Genomic DNA, 17,490 nt, shown 5'->3' on the forward strand with positions numbered 1-17,490 from the left:
GGGCCTACTTGTTTCTCAGTTTCTAGTTTGTGTGGAGTAGTACCATTGGCATTGAGGTCTGTTTGATTCGCACGATTCCAAGAACGTGGAAGTAGGAAAACATTAAATGCCATAGCCTATTGAAACATGGACGAATAATTGAAAACCGGTTTTCCTATTGACAAGTTGTATGTTTCTTATTTAGAAATCAGTCGACTTGTTTGGCCGTCAAATCTTAATTCAACGGCTGGCAGCTGCACGTTGAAGAATGAAGAGTGGAGATGTCATCTAGGTAGGGTTTTGATACTTCATAAAATGAAATTTGATCACGTGTCTGAAAAATGACCACACCCATTGAAAACAGTAGTTGTTTGATCCTTTGTGCTCGCACACGCACAAAAGCAGAAATTTGTAGGGAAAGAAACAAAAACTTTCAAGAGGTTGAATTCAATGAAAAACGTTTTTATGAAATTTGCATGTAAAATGGTCCACGGGAAAAACTCCTATGCTTCTTATTGATTTTGTTCTTAATTGAACCGTTTTGATACTTCGTAAAGTGAGATTTGATCGGGTGTCTCAAATACCACGCTCTGAGAGGAATACATTGCTCTGTGAACGACAAACAGATTAAACTAATATCCCTAAAAAACAGATTAAACTAATAAACAAAGAAATGTTCCCTGAGTTAGATACAACATTCGTGCACGAGGGCAGCCAACCGGTCAAGCCATCTCAATAACACATACTCTCTCCGTCTAACAAAAAATGTCTCAAGTTTGTCAAAATTTAAATATATCTAAACATGACTTAGTGTATAGATGCATTCAAATTTGGTGACGTATCCTGTGAAAACTCTGGTTCAGTGAAAACCTGAAAACTTCTGTGAGCTGTTGGATCAACATCGTATGGTTCAGATCAGAGGTGGGATTCCCACAAGCTACTTAAACGCACTTCTGTGCAAAACCCCCGGACTAAACCTCCGCTTCACGTATCGAATTCGTCGCTAGGAGAGATCCATACGTCGCCAGGAGAACCGATGGAGCAACGCCGGCCGTCTTCCCTCCCTCCGCGATGGCCCCCACGAAGCTGCACCCTCACCGACGCCTACCTTCTGCCCCGCATCCTGCGCCCTCCGCCCGTTTTTCCCTGGCCTGCGCAGGCCACCGGCGGCAGCGGTCGCCAGACGTTGGCCGTGATGCCCCGTTCTCCTCTGGTCCCGTACGGGAGAACACTGCCCGCGCAGGCCACCTTCGAGATCGCTTGCCGGACGCCAACAATCAACTCCTACCCTCCGATGGCCACGGGCAGGACTTTGCCGGCCACGTGCGGGAGCACTAGACCTCCGCCGGCCACGTGCGGGAGCGTTCCCCTGTTTCCAGCTATGATCCCCCGACCTCCACCGGCCCCTAACGTGAGCCATTGTCCGACTTCTGTCGTGGCTCGTTCTTCAGAGCACGCTTCACCGCAGCTCGTCAGAAGCAACACCCTCGACCAACCTTTGATCACGAATACGCACCTGCCTCCAAGCAGCAGTACAGAGGTATGCATTGGAATTGGTTGACGGCTGCTTTCGTTCATTGATACCAACTGATCGCTGCACTTTCTTATTTTTATTAGGTTGATTGTAATTTGGTGAGGAATACTAATTTTTTTACACCATTGAATTCTACTCAGAAGAAATAAAACAAGTGGCATGTCATCAATCTAAAGCACTCAAGAGGCAACTAGTAAGATGCCGAGATCCATCGATCTATAGACTATAACCCCGTCTCCTAGTTCTACGTCTTCTACCACGGCAACCAACCCTTGAACCTCTCGTCCACCACCTGCGGCTGCTGTTCGTCCACCTTCTTTGGCCGTCCGTCACCGATGACGCCGACATCCCGCGCCTTCTTCTTCACAGGCAGTACAGCAGCGACCCCTTGCTCCCTTCTTGCGCACGGTTCGTTCTTTACAACAGCAGCAACCGGTGCCGGTTTGCGAAGCGGGCGGGCGAAGCAACGTTGGGCAAGCGAAGGTGTCGAGCAAGACAAGGATCCGCACGCCGCCCTTGGCGAGGCGCGGGTCGGCGCAGGCTCCGGACGCGTACGCCGATGTCTCCTTCTGGGCCGCGGCCACCGCGGCGCGGTCGAACTCGAACGCGTGCTCCACGAGGGGGATCACGTCGGCGGCCAGGGCCCGCTCCACGCGTTCGGGGCTGCGCAGCTTCCGCGACGGCTGCCGGCGGAGGGAGATGTCGTGGGCCACCTTCTCCGCCATGACCCGGTGGGCTGGCCCGGCCCCGGCGGGCAAATGCCTCCTGATGACGACCCTGACGTCCGCCATCAGCGCCGAGGGGCGCGATCCTGCAGTCGAGCCGCGTCGGCCACCGCGGCTTGACGACGACGGGAAGAAGGCGGCTGGACAGGCGAACTACTGGAACTGCAGGAAGACGCTTGTCCATGGCGTCGCGCGCACTTTCAAACCGTAGCTTGCTGCTAGCACGGTAGCTCCACGCAAGTCGATGACGATGAACAGATGGAAATTTCGAGGAGCGAGACGAGTAGGGGAGCTCGCATATATGCAAGGATCACAAGGAATGGATTAGAAACATGTTACTGATTGCTTGATTTGTAAGCAAAATGAGGTTGGATTTTTTCTAGCTCGGTTGGACTTGTTTTTAAATATATTTATTAGAACAATATTGATTCATGAAGCAAATTAAATATAATGAATCAATACAATTGAAACAAACACAAAAAATGAAGATACTCAATAAATTAAAAGCTCGATTTATATCCATCGTTCGCATTTTTATGTTTCTGCATGTATTCGGTGGCAGAATTGCATAATACCATATCTACACAAGTTAAACTAACCTTGTAAGTTTTGAAAATCCGCTCGAGTCGTCCACTTCTGGTAGTGGACACGTAAAACCATTGGGCGCATCATGACTGGAGACACCCTTTGCAAGGCAAGCAGTGATACCGTTGTTCTGTCACTAAATTAACAAAGAAAAAGACCAAAACATGAAAAGACGTGTGATGTGAGACTGCGACATCTCCACAGCCAAAACGCCACCGCTGATAACACACAAACCTAAAAAAAAAGAGGCACGCCATCACCGGCGTAGGTTCCTATCATCCCTTTGGGATGGAGAAATTATGGTTTCTTGTCACGCGTGAGCGCTAGTGAGATATGGTGGTAGGTTCTTCAAATCAATTTAAGGTTCGACAACGGCATTTGCGACCCCGTGACACTAGTCCTTAGGAGCACATGCACCAAGACTTCCTGACTATCATCGACAAGGTCAGGCCGGCTTCGGTATGGGAGTGGCGACATCATGCGCATTCTGGTGGCGGTAGTGGTCGTCCGGTGGTTCAGAGATCTAGATGTAATTTTTATTATGTTTGAAATGACTTGTACTTTTTGAGTAACTTTATTAGATTTGTGCCTTTTGGCAAACAAAGACTATGAGCGTCCATATATGACTTATTTGACTCGTGAGCTCTGTGGTTTTGCCGATTCTTGATTGCGAGCCCAACTTAATTTTGTTCTTGTGAGAATTACCATAACTTTATTCGAACTCAACAACTATTACATGTACAGTTATTCGGATTATATGCTCCCAAGAAATAACAAACTAACTCTTATTACTAAGAATTACGATGAAATATGTCAAACACATATTCTCCAAGGTATCAATCTTTGCAATACGAAATATTGTCAAGGCTTCAGCAAAGGGACTGTAATTAGATCAGAGCGGCAACATCGTCAATCGTACCCTTGCATGAATTACTTTACTATCATCAAAGGTTTCAAAAAGCCCCTTGTGTCACCCATCCAAAAAGATTGAAACCCATGAGGGCTGAATAATGTACTTTGGCAAAGAATGATCCTCTAAAGGTACAAGCTGCCGAGACATAAAATATCCACTGGAACGCCGGAGAAGTACTCCAAAGGCACAAAAGATCACACCAACAAAGCACCGTAACACAATCCAAAAATCTGCAAGACCGGACACATCAAACCTGCAGTGACTAAAACTCTATGCATGGCCTCATGGCGCCACCTGTCAAGACACCTCCGTAGAGGATTGCATTGCCACTGATGAACACACCATGCACAGGAATGGAGCTAGGGATCGATGTTGTGCCTGTGACCTTGATTGTCTGCACAATGTCGTCAAGCAAGTTGCTAAGCCATCACCTCGATTGTCTGCATTTAGCATGTAAAACGAATCAGAGTTTGTTTCTTACAAATGTTGATTAAGTCTCGGAGATGCAATTTCGAAATTCTGAAGGGTTGAGGTTTGAATGAGTCAAAAAGAAGAATATATATCTTCAAAAGGTTACCTGTGCGTTTGCGTGGCTAGATTTAGTCCATCTGTATTATGTGGTTTTGTCCATATTTTATATTTAGTCTTATTTCTCTGGAAGGTATTTTCTAGCGCAATCAACTTCCAGTTAGAATATAACAAAAAGATATGCCTTTAAGAAACAAATTGTACTTTAGTAGTCATGTATTTCCACTAATCATGTCGTCAACAGAACACCCTTTGTACCGGTTTGTTGGTAAAAATCTCAACTAGTCTTAGCTGTAATAATTGTTGGAAAACGATGGAATTTTGATGTTCTACAACAAAGTAGTATATGCCATCTTCATCTGTCTTAATGACACAATCTTGTAGCCCTATACGACCACTGGTTCAGACAGAGTTCCTTAAAAATCATCTCAGAGGACAGATTACTCACCAGGGAGGAAGATCGGCTAGAAGCGTCGAGCCCCCTCGAGCACGATGGTTCCGCCATCGGCAGCAGCAGGAGATGCTTGCGCGTGGGTGGACACCAGATTTACTTACGGTGGACTGCTTCCCGCCTCCGGCTACAGTTCAGATTGAAAACGAGACTGGCTCGGTTGCAGCTCGAAGAATTCCCGAGCTGATTCAGTTCAAGACATCCCCTTCTCTCTCAGGCGGCGGCGTGGATGGGTGGGACCGAGCATGGGCCAAGGCCCATTCTGTGCAGGTTTAACTCCGGCCTTTTTTTTTCAAAAAATATGCAACCTTTTTTTCCTGCTCTACTTCTTTTAGTTATTTTTATTTTTAGTAAATCTTAGAGCGGTAAATCTAAGTGGGGAACGAGCCCCACCATGTCTTAACAGGCGGCGCGCTTTACGATTCGCGCGGGCACCATCTAACGGCCGGCGCGGGGCCGCGTGGGCGCTAACGGGCGCGCGGGCGGTTACCGGGCGCGCGGGGCTGCAGCAGTTTTGGATCCGGTTTTGATGGGTATTACACGTTTACTACGGGCCCACTTGTAAGTCACAGGCCGTTCATCTTGGAGAAAGCGCAGCAACCACCTGAAATTAATCCCATTTCCCCCTTCCGTTTCTCTCTCTCCCTCATTTTCCTTTTCGGTTTCCTCTCTCCGCTTCGTCCCTGTCGCTCCCGACCACGATTCGGCGCGCGATTTCGCGACCGCCGCTCGCCGGCGACTGGTAACCGGCGAACCAGCCTCCCGCCGTCTCCGCCTCACCCGGGAGCTCCACACCCTCTCCTTCAGCGCCTCGCGCACGGTAAGTCCTTCCTCCCGACGTCTCCGCCTCCCTCGGTATCAACGGCGCCGCCGCGTTTCCAGCCGCCATGGCGCTCGAGCTCGTAGCGGGGGCATGGCGGCCGCGTTGCGGTGTAGATCCCTGACATGCAGAGCGAATGGTGGGCGGTAGTGGGCGAAATTTTGTCTGCGGGTATCACGAGCGCCACCGCGTTTCCGGCCGCCATGGCGCTCGAGCTCGTAGCGGGGGCATGGCGGGGGCGTTGTGATGTAGATCCCTGACATGCACAACGAATGGTGGGCGGTAGTGGGCGAATTTTTTGGATGCGGGTGTATGTGTTGGGGATAGCATATGGAGAGGATTACGTGGGGATTAGGTGTTTTTTGGCTTCGGTTGACATGCACAGTGAATAGGGAGGGGGAGGGGTGGCGAATTTGTGTGCGATTTTGCCTTTTTTGTTTCATGGCACATGCATAGGATTTCTAGGGTTTTTGTTTCATGGCACATGCTTATTATGTTGTTGGACACTATGCTGTTTGGGGTTGGTGTCCGGATTAGCATTGTCTGAAATCAGAGGGTTTGTAGTGTAGTTAATTGATGGATTTTCAGATGCAGGTGGGGTGGACTCGTTTTGTACCGATTTTTGTTCGTGCGATTTTTGTTTCATGGTGGTTGTGTATGGGGATCGAGTGTAGCGGTAGGTAGTTGTCTGATGATGCTTTTCATAGTCATGTTCATGATCTGGTTTTTAGATCGATTCCTTTTTTGCTGCTGTTTTGTTGTTGATCCAGGCTCTCATTAATGGGGGCTAATGGGGGCTTTTGTTTGCTGTTGTGTGGTACTCCCTCCGATCCTAAATTGTTGTCGATATATTACATGTAACTAGACATTTTTTAAGAACGGAATAGATACATCCATATTGTGGACAAATTTGAGTCAAGAATTTAGGATCAGAGGGAGTAGATTTCCATTTTTCTGCTATATAAATGTGAAATGTGGGACAAAATGTGTGGCTATGCTTAATGCCTCTGTCCTTGCTTAGATTAAGGTTTATTTACACTTGCTGGATGGTGTGTGGAATTAGATGGTGTGTGGATTTGTAACAGTTTTTCATGTGTTTTATCCAGCAATGGCTAGGCGAAAGAAGGCCCGGGTAGGTGACAATTCTCCAAAGAAGGATGAGAACAATGTTCGTACACTTAGCTAGATTTATGAGTTTTTAATACTAGCCATTGTTGTTTTTCGATGTGAAAACTACCCGGTGCTTTCAATACCACAGTTAGCTTGCCCCATTGTGTTTTTAATCTGGCAATTATAGAGTTTAGTTACGGCAATTATCTTGTTCTAGGGTGGCAACTACTCTGCTTAAATCTGGCAATTAGGGCATGTGTTTATTTCCCCCACTGGGCTGTTTTTTGGAGCTGGCAACTAGACTGTATAAATCTGGCAAGTAGATGGTTTTATTCTGGCAATTCAGTTGTTTTATTCTGGCAGGTGTCATGTGGGGTAGGTTTATGCGTTATTTTCCTAGATGTTATATTGTGGCATTTCCTAATCTGCAATTTCCTAGATGTTATATTGTGCATTTTCACTAGATGTTGTATTGTGCCATTTCCTAATCTACTATTTTTCCAACATGTTATGATTTGGTGGTAGTTATAGATCATGAACGGTTGTTTTTTTTGTTGTTCATGATCTGGTGGGCTAATGGGCTTGTTTCTCTAATCTGTCATTTTCCCAAATGTTATTTTGTGCCACAATTTCATTTCTAGATATGCAACAATTAAAATCTGTTGAAATTATAGGCATAGAGGACATATACGTGCTCGATCGATTTGTCCCATTGTGTTTTTAATCTGACAATTATAGAATTTGGTCATGTCAATTAGCTTGTTCTAGGCTGGCAGCTACTCTGCTTAAATCTGGCAATTAGGGGGTATGTGTTTATTTTTCCCCACTCTGGTTTTGAGCTGGCAACTAGTCTGTTTAAATCTGGCAACTAGCTTGTTTTATTCTGGCAATTTAGTTGTTTAATTCTGGTAGGCTTCATGTGGGGTAGGTTTAAATCATGTTAAATTGATCTTTTCAACTTCTTTTCACCTGTTTTTTGTTGGCAGGATGCAAAGGGTGCTCTGAAGCGGAATCGCTTCTCCCCCGCTGCGATCGTGAAGCTGTATGATGATCTGACCGTAGATAAGAAGACAGTGATCAGGAGGATGTTTTTGGGGAGTTTCCTTGACATAAAATGCGAAGTTTTGCACAACTATTTGGTTGACTATGTCGCTAGGTCTTATGACAACAGCAGTCGTTCTTTCATATTCCCCGGACGAGGTGTCCTCCCATTGACAGAACAATCTGTTCATGAAGTACTTGGAGCCCCGAATGGCCTGGATGGTGTTCCATATCACGAAGACCATGCCTTGGAGGATGAACTGGTTCCAGATCTCTTTGGTATAGGCAATAGCAGACCCAAAGTTTCTGATGTTGCAAAAGCCATCATAGCGTGTGAGGTAGCGGACGACAGGTTCAAAAGGCTTTGGTTGATTTACGTTGTCTCCACGTGTCTTGCTCCCACAACTGATACCAAGATCAGCAACAAGTGTTATCCTATGCTGGTAATTTTTTTGTCCTTCATTTCACTTGTTATTTTCCATCTTTTTTTGTTCGCTGGATCAGTCTTTATTTGTTTCCTAACGCAACCCCTTTTATGACTTGTGTGTAGGCTTATATCAATAGGATGGAGGACTTGAATATGCAAATTACTAGCCGACCTGCACATGCACTTTTCTAAAAACAAGTTCAGGAAGGGGTGCCTCCTCTATTGCATGGTAACTCCAATTGTTTCGTACTACTAGTTAGTCATTTTTCGTATGTGATGACTGCCATGTTCTTTTTGGTCCTACATGCCTTGTTTTTGTTGGGTCACGGTCCTACCCTGCCATTTTTTTGCTATACAATTTTGTGGTCGGTTCTTAGGTGCCAATTTGGTTCTTTTTATAGATATGCTATGTAGATGCGTTGGATTGTGACCATGTGGAGCTAGAATTAGAAGATGGGCCGTTCAGGATCAATGTGTGGAACAGGGTCACTGTTGATGCCGTTGCTTGTCTTGATGCAAATGAACAAGATCCAAATTGTTTTGTCTCTTTAAAGGTTAGTTATTTTTACCCCTCTCTCTAGCTGCTTCCACATGTTGTCTATTAGGACATTTTTTCAACATACAAGTGAAAGTTACTTTGCTCCATTTTTTTTACTGTTTCTTTTAACCTGTTTATTTGTTTACGGTCAACAAAATGCAGCTTAAACCTAGATACAGGAAGAGTACGGCCTGTTAGCGGGGTCGATCCTTTTGTGTGCTGGATGAAGTTGAATGTCGATCCCGAATGCTCCCTTGAGGTTTTTGCCGCTCCCGACATGTTTCTTTTTTGCCCTAAAATGTACATCTGTGATTTTTCGGGGTAGGGATCCTTGGCAATTATGTTGTTTTAATCTGGCAGTTACAATGTTCAATGTGTGCAATTGTGTTGTTTTAATATGGCAACTATTATGTCTTTTTTTTGGGGTAGTGATCCTTGGCAATTATGTTTGTTCTAATCTGGCAGTTACAATGTTCAGTGTGTGCAACTGTGTTGTTTAAATATGGCAACTATTATGTCTTTTTTCATGGTAGCTAATTTTCCTATCTTGTGATTTAAAAAAAATTCCCAACAGACACGCACTGAAGCCGCCAAGATGGTGACTAAATTTTCCATCGGCCTAAACAACATGTTGAGTGAGCTGGTGCAAGGCTTAACCGGTCTCGTGCCGCACGCATTAAAACGTCATGCCACTCATGGCAAACGGCGCATCAACAACGGCGATGACACGGATGATTCAAGTGACGAGGACGGAGATGATCCTGATTCCAGCGACGACAATGATGCTGACAAGTTTAAGCTTGCTAGAAGGGCTGTTATGAAAGGCAAGGGGACCAGTGCACCAGTTTCATCGCCTGGAGTTGTACTGTCACAAATCAACTTGCCATCAGATTCCGAAGGCCAAGGGGATGAGTTGAGCCCAGCACAAGATGACCCCCCAGAACATGATGATCGTACTGACAAAGAGGATGGGGAAATAGTACGCGAAACTGCTTCATCATTGGCTAATGTTCTCTCGCATGTCCGGCTGTCCTGTCTTGTTGTCCAGCGTTCAGATGAAGAATTGAGGACGCACAATGAAGTGAAGAAGATTGTTGCTAGAGAGTTTGGCTTGTTGAAGGATACATGCGCACCGCCACCTGAGATGCAGAAGAAAACAATTGTATCAGTTTTCGGTCGACGTTCACCAAGGAAAAGTGTGCCTTGGAGGTTAGTATCACCTTTTCTTTTTCCCTCTCATTTTTGCATTACCTTCTATCCTGGCAATTGTGCTTACTAAACCTGGCAGTTCTTCTCACTCACCCTGGCAATTATGCTTAATCAACGTGGCAATCATGCTTACTTTTTATGTTTTTTGCATAGGTGCATGTAAGATGATGTTCTCATTTTTTTTTTCTGTTTTTGTGCCTTTCTCACAGGAAAAACTCTATTCCTCCAGCATGCAATCAAGGCGCTGAACTGCCCATCGAGCCAACAACCCAAGCAATGTTTGTGCCTTTCAATGCAGCAAGCGAAACCGTCGATGTTTCTTCTGAACCTACTACCGAGGTCGTGGATGTTGCGAGGCAAGCAGCTTCTGAGGTTGTGGACCTGACAAGCAAACCAGATGCGGAGGAAACATCCGATGCAATGTATTTGACACCTGAAGCAAGTGCTGATACGCGAACAAGGAAAGCCCCCAAGAGGTACGTTTCCTTTTTCAGAAGTATCCATCTTATTTTTATTCCCCCGTCCCATTTTAATTTGTGTTGTGGGGTTTTTTTAATTTGTGTATCTCTTCTGTTTTGCAGGAAAAGTTTTGGGCCCAGAAGCGTCATGTGAAGAGAGTAGCCACAAGGAGATCCCCCCACTTTACACCTGAGGCGCAGCTGCTCGGTGATGTTGATGGCACTGTAGAAAGAGATGGCACAAGCGTCGGCACAACAATTGTTCTTTCTCCGGCAGCGAGGCCCAGCACCGGGGCAGGCCATGATGTTGTTGCATCATCAAATGTTGGAGAACCATCTAGCTCAGGTACAACTTTGGAGGCATCAACATCTGCACACGGCAACGATGCTGTTGGAGGCAGCCTGCGTAGAGCCATCATGCTGTCACCCAGCATGCATCCAGATCTTGGTCAAAGCTCTGGTTCAGCCACAAAGCCAATTTTTATATCATCTCCAAGTATCAGTGCACAACCACTTGTCAGCAAGCTGCCATGGAACACGGCGGGCACATCTGTCTTTGTGCCGCCCGGAGTGAAGGATCTTGTAGCTGGTTTGTCGGATGCAATAAGGAGGTCCGGCAGTTTGCCTTCTGATGGCTCTAAAAAGATGGCGGAAACAAGCCGTGCTTCAGTGAGGTTGTCATCAAGGATTGGGCGGAATCCGTTAGATTTCACGCCACCTTCTTTCGACCTCATGTCGCTAACAACACCTGCAGATGAGGCTACCCTTATTCCAGAGAGCCATGTACCAAAAGATGTATCACCGATATCGTTTGCTATTCCTCGAGGGTCTCAAGGTAAATACTTACACTTAAAGCATTCTTATTCTCCACACTAGAACCTGGCAACTCTGATCCATAGAACCTGGCAAGTGTGCATACTAAAACTGTCAACTCTGCATACCAAACATGGCAACTATGAATGGTGAACATGGCAGCCCTGCTTTTTAACCTGGCATCCCTGCATGTTTAACCTGGCAACCCTGTTGTTTTTAACCTGGCAACCCTGTTGTTTTTAACTTGGCAACCCTTCATGTTTTAACCTGGCAACCCTGCATTTTTTAACCCTATACAAGTGCATCCCTCTGTTTTCTTTTCTGATGAGTAAACCTGGGAACTATGAATAATTTTAACTGGCAACTATGATTATTTTTACCTGGCAACTATGAATATTTTACTGTTGGCATTTAAAAAAAAAGCTGGAGAGCATCAAGCCATCGTTGAGAATTTTATCTGGAATGCATCTGAGAAGGCAAAGCATTTCTTGTTTAATCCAGCAGCTGATCTTGACGACGAGAAGTCCCTCGAGATTGATCAGCTGGATGCTGCACTGACAGGCCTTGTTTCAAAGGTCCAGTTTGCTTCTGAAGGTGAAAAAAGCAAAACACCAAAGGAAAATCCTCACAAAACCAGGGTAAAGAGGCCTTCGCGTTTTGTGTGTTCTCCATTTGATGAATCTATTCAAGTCACTGCTGAACAACAAGATGTGTACGACAAACTTATGACATGCACCACGAAGTCAAAGACCTCCAACATCAAGACTATGAAAATCATTGATTACAAAACCATCTTTGTCGAAACTCAAGAGCTTGCTAATGATGTCCATCCGAGAGGTGAGCTCTCCAACAACCTTTGCGAAGTTGTTGTCCACTACATGCAAGAGACTAATAAAGTCGAGGGCAAGGTTATTTTAACATACCTGATAGCAGATTACATGATGACGGGCAACAACTTGCAAATGAGGATTATCGCAAATGCTTTTGAAAGGTCTAATAAGTTTGCACTCAGCTGCCAGGACAGGGTAAGTAGCAACAGTTTATTTCCTTTTTTAGTTATGCTGTCATTTAACTTGTTCAGGGATGGCAACTATTAGGCTTAAATCTGTAAATCAGTTCTTTTTGGCCTTTCAATGATGGGAATTATAGAGTTTGGTTCTGGCAATTAGCTTGTTATATTATGGCAAATACTCTGTTTATATCTGGCAATTAGGGTTAATTTATTCCCTACTCAGCTAGTTTTGGAGCTGGCAATTAGGTTGTTTAAATCTGACAAGTAGCCTGTTTTATTCTGGCAGTTTAGTTGTTTTATCCCGGCAGGTTCCATGCGGCATTTTTTTAATCATGTGAAACTGATAATTATAGAGTTTGGGTCTGGCAATTAGTTTGATATGTGATGGCAACTACTCTGCTTATATCTGGCAATTAGGGTTATCTTTTTATTTTCCCCACTGGTTAGGTTGGAGATGGCAACTAGTTTGTTGAAATCTGGCAAGTGGCTTGTATTATTTTGGCAATTTAGATGTTTTATTCTGGCAATTTTAGTTGTTTTATTCTGGCAGGTTTCATAGGGGATGTATCTCAATCATGTGAATCTGATCTTGTTAACCTGTCACATTTGTTACCGTGTAGATTTACTTCCCAGTGCTGGAGATTGTCGACAAAGATGTTGCTGGGGGCCATTGGTATGCGCTATGCCTTAACTTGGTAGCCCAGAGGTTCGAGGCTCCCGACTCAATTCGGGATGCTGGCAATATCTGCCTTGAACATCATGCAACTAGACTAATAGGGAAAATCAAAGAAGCGTGGAGTATGTACTATCATAAATCAAGTGTTCAGATCAGGGACTACAAATTAGTTATTATCGATGTTCCCAAGCAGGGCAATTGGCACGTGTCTTTTCTTCTTGTTTTGCTTATGGTTTTTTTTCTTCTCCAACATAAACTTTTTTTCCTTTTCTATGTACTGCTACAGCAAGGACTGCGGGTTTTTCAAGCTAAGTACATTGAGACGTGGGATGGGCAAAACGTGCCCCAATTGCGTGCTGCTGACATCCCCAAGGTTAGGAAAATCATGGCCCACCAGTGGCTTTCTGCTGAGTTCAACAGGTGCAAAGACTGGGACTGGCATCTAAACAACAATAAGTGAAGGTACCCTCCCCCCTCCCCTCCCCCAAATCCAATACCGTGTTTTTATAAATCTGGCATTTTTTGTCTTTTAAGTGGCAACTGTTTTGACACATAGTGGCAACTGTGTGCACCTGCCATGGCAATTTTGTTAAAACTGACAACTGCACAGCTTTTTTGTCATTGCGATTAGTTTACAGGAATCACAAGATGAAATTACAAAATCAATTAATATCAGAATTTTCGCAGTACTTTATTTTTGAGATCAAATTTTGCTATTCAATAGCAATATGAGGATTACATCAACTAAAATTAAGTGAATTTGTAGAAGCTTTCACATGCTCTCCACGTTTTCTTCTCTATTGGTTCTATTTTCCTCTTTCTAGGCATCTTCGTGCATCATGCTCTGCCGACCTACACAACTTGCATGTTCTTTTTTCCTTCACAACAATGTCCAAGGAATGCTGAAATGCCTTCTTTCTCTTCCTCCCTTTTGTGTTTGATTTTGGCGGGTCCATTATCTGTCCTGTTTGTGATGCTTCAGATGTCGCGGCACTGCCGGCCTGAGTTGCCTGGTTGGGCATGCTTGGAGCATGCACCGTGTGTGTTTGTTGTGTTGTTACTGGTGCTGCTTGCCTTGCTTCGTTTCTTGCCTGTGTTTCTTGCTGCGCCGGCGCCTCCCCTGCGTCTGTTGTTGTGTGCTGTGACCTAGGCACGTTAGCTAATGCTGTTGCCATTCTTGCTGCTCTTATTTTCTGATCCTTTTTCTAGATCTGCTAGCTCTTTTTTCATTTCCCTTGCCTGTTTTGCAGCTATGCGCTGACCATCATCTGTTAGGCAAGGTACTTTAAATAGGTTCCTATATTGTGCGCTGATCAATGCGAATTTCATCTTTCTTCTTGATTCTTCGGGCATCTCTGTTCTCCCTGCCCCGCCTTGTGCTGCTTCATCTATCAACGCCTCCTTTGCATCCCATGTCCATCTATTGAGTATATATGCATCTGGCATTTCAAGCACGTTCATTTGCAGCATAACCTGCATGTATATTAGAAGTCTCAATTAAGCAGCAGCAGAGTGCCAAAAAATTTTAGATGAAGTTGGCAATTTAGAGTAGTTATCAAGGCAACCCCTCACTCTAAAAACTGGCAATTATGAAAACACTGAATGACATTTCATCCACTTGTCTAGCCCTGGCAACTTAGGTTCATATCCTGGCAACTTAGTGTCAGCAAAGTGGCAACCGTGAAACACAAATCTGGCAACTTAGGGATATTTTTGGTTACCTTCAGAATGTGGCAACATAGCATGCCATCCCTCTCAAACTTGCAGCATTTGCATGAGTATTTCGCTTCTCCGACATCTGCAGTTACTCTATAGGATCTATTTCCATGGTCCGGCACAAACCTCGTGATGCAAACAAGCATAAATGAGTTGCTGTTCAGCTGGCTGCAATTGTAAGACATGACTTGCTGCATTTCTTCTTGGAACCTATTGTAGATATTCCGGGTATAGACCTTAGACATATGAACCTCTATAGGGTGCCAAGACCATGTTGTTGTTGTTGTTATTGCCGTGTCAGCCTCTTGCTTAGAGACAGCCCTCATGATCTTTTCCTGCAGAGCAGCATACTGTTCTACAAAATCAGATATTGAATTTTGCGGGTTAACATATTTTTTCAAGACGGCGTTGAACCCCTCACTTCGTGCCGTGGATTGCAAGAATGTGTAGAAGCTTTGCATAAAGTATGCGGGCACTCAGCAGCTTCTCTTGTGGTATAGGCTGATGAAGTCTTCATGCTCCTCCAATCCGTGTTTTTGCACCATAGCATTCCATTTCTCCTCAAACTCATCCGGCGTCATGCTGCTGTTCACCGAGTCATTGAATTCTGCCTGAAGTTCCTTTCTTCTAGCAAGGTAGGACCCTAGCTTTTCTGTGGCTTTCTTCATGATATGCCACCTACAATTCCGGTGCCTGGTGTTAGGGAATACCTCATCAATTCCGGCCCTCAAGGTGAAATCCTGGTCAGTTATAATGTTTATCGGTGCGAGACCGTCCATTGCCTCCAGGAATGTTCTGAATAACTAAACGGAACTCTCCGTCAGTTCATTCCGTAGAAAGCCACACCCAAATTGGATTGACTGTCCGTGGTTATTTATCCCTATGAATGGCGCAAACGACATCTTGTAGATATTGGTCATGTACGTCGTGTCGAAAGAGACACAATCGTTGTAGTGCTTGTAGGCCCTTCTTGCTGCACCATCTACCCAAAAGATGTTCTGGACTTGGAACTCCTCATCAAGCTTGTACTTGTAGTAGAAGTCCTTGTCTTGCTGCTGAAGCTTTCGAAAATAATCCATTGTGTCCTCCATATCAGTGTACTTGTGTTCCATTCGTATTGAGGCGTGATAGTTGGCAACATCCTTCACCGTGTATCCTAGGTTATCCAAATATCCATACAGCCTTGCCATCATTTGCATTTGCTTACTTGTTTCAATGTTAACCGAGTGGAGTATTCTTATGAACTGCTTATCTTCCTCAGGGATGTCCCTATGCGAACGCAAGAAACTTGTCAGCAACCATTTCTTGATCAACGGATGGTTGTGTTCATCCGTGAACTCAGTGACCAGCCATCCATCTGGCCTCCTCTTGATCATCATCTTAGCCTTACAACCAGTTCTTTCTGTAATGTTTCTGCTTCTCATTTTGACAACAGGCTCAGGATTCTATGTGTCCTTCTTCTTTGTGGACTGGACACCCGCCCTGTGGCACACAATGAAAACCCTACTGATTTCACCATCAACTTCATACTTCCTCTTGTAGTCATATCTGATGCCAAACCCATACCTTCTGGCATACATCTTGTAGTGCTCCTCCGCTGCTTTCAAGCTATCAAACACCATTTCCTTGTATGGACGTTGCGGTGTTGACATAACTTCTGATATCCTTTCATTCCCATCTCTCGTCCCTGCTGGCGGCGTGTGTGCACTTGATTCTTCCAATGTAGCTTCGGTAAATGCTGCCAGATCATGCCCTCTTGTATCTAGATCCCCACCCACCACTGTGTTACTCCCTTTGCTTTGTTGTGTTCCCGTTTATTTAGACAAATTCAGTTTTTTGTTAGCACTAATTTGGCAGTTTATGTATTTGTTAACAAGGCAATTGTCGAGTACTAATCTGGCAACTTAGCAGGTATATCATGGCAATTCAGCAGTACTATTCTGGCAATTCATCGTCCCCTGTTCTACCCTTTTTAGTTCAGCTGTTCTAATCTCTCTATCCATCACTACTTATATGGCAATATCCCTAATCTTGTTAGATAATGTATACGGCCACTCATTACAACAACTTACAACAACTATCCTGTCAACTTAGCTGGTATAACATGGCAATTTAGGCAGTACTAACCTGGTTAATTAGAAATTGGTACTGACCTGGCAACCTAGGTTTTATAACATGACAACTTAGCAGGCATAACCTGGCAACCTAGGTTTTATAACATGGCAACTTAGCATGTATAACCTGTCAACTTAGCATCCATAACCTGGCAATTTAGGATGTACACGATGGCAATTTTAGCTGTACATATACCTTGAGTCTCCATGTTGCTTGGCGCCCAATAGTCTTCCCTGATGACTTTCAATCCCTGCATTTTTGCACATAATGAAAAGTCTTTTGTAAGTTGTTGTGGCATGACAGTAATTATCTTGTTTTACAGGGGATTGGGAGGGGGCATTGCTGGCCTGGTGTCTTAATGGTCAGCATGCTGGAAGTAAAAGCCGGTGTTTTATGGAGGTGAAGCCTGAAGTATTGATGCTGGAGATATAGTACTACTTTTGGTGTGTGTTGATGCATGTAGTTTGTATGGACAAAACTCCGTTCAGACGCGCCCCTTGTTCAGATGTGCTTTTTTTTAGCCCAAGTCTGTGATGTAATTAGGAACAATATTGTTGTGTGATACATGTGTGTGGATTTGTCGTAATTGTGTTCATGTGTTTTACACCCATGCACCATGACTTTTGTTGTGCTGGATTCTATATGAAAAATTTCTGGAAACTCACTGGTTTATCCCCCCAACCCCTACCTCTCTTAACATGTTGAATCTGGTAAACTAGGGGGAAGAGGGGGGCCGTTGGGTGCCAGGGAAGGGTTGGGTTCCCAGGGGGTGGTTTTCCAGATTGAGGGGGGGGGGGGTTACCTCTGCCCCTTGTAGAGAGAAAATCCTTCTGCGATGTT

The 17,490-nt window shown here is 44.7% G+C and overlaps 1 protein-coding gene across 3 annotated transcripts; it reads left to right on the forward strand.

The window, feature by feature from the left end:
- Window positions 1–5,324: 5,324 nt before the first annotated feature.
- LOC100830705 lies at window positions 5,325–17,331 on the forward strand. Of its 3 annotated transcripts, XM_014897832.2 has the most exons (14): window positions 5,325–5,535; window positions 6,642–6,703; window positions 7,632–8,129; window positions 8,237–8,342; window positions 8,515–8,667; window positions 8,814–8,910; window positions 9,226–9,860; window positions 10,070–10,336; window positions 10,442–11,153; window positions 11,633–11,968; window positions 12,065–12,156; window positions 12,764–13,020; window positions 13,106–13,281; window positions 16,973–17,331. In XM_014897832.2, the coding sequence occupies exons 9-13, from the start codon at window positions 10,736–10,738 to the stop codon at window positions 13,263–13,265; spliced, it is 1,263 nt and encodes a 420-aa protein (XP_014753318.1). In that variant the 5' UTR covers window positions 5,325–5,535; window positions 6,642–6,703; window positions 7,632–8,129; window positions 8,237–8,342; window positions 8,515–8,667; window positions 8,814–8,910; window positions 9,226–9,860; window positions 10,070–10,336; window positions 10,442–10,735; the 3' UTR covers window positions 13,266–13,281; window positions 16,973–17,331. The 3 variants fall into 3 exon arrangements, with proteins under 3 accessions (XP_014753318.1, XP_014753317.1, XP_014753319.1); XM_014897831.2 differs by having other exon boundaries at window positions 11,633–12,156; XM_014897833.2 differs by having other exon boundaries at window positions 11,633–12,156; window positions 12,764–12,816.
- Window positions 17,332–17,490: the final 159 nt, after the last annotated feature.

This window comes from Brachypodium distachyon, chromosome 1 (assembly GCF_000005505.3).
Source record: "Brachypodium distachyon strain Bd21 chromosome 1, Brachypodium_distachyon_v3.0, whole genome shotgun sequence".
NCBI classification, from domain to species: domain Eukaryota; kingdom Viridiplantae; phylum Streptophyta; class Magnoliopsida; order Poales; family Poaceae; genus Brachypodium; species Brachypodium distachyon.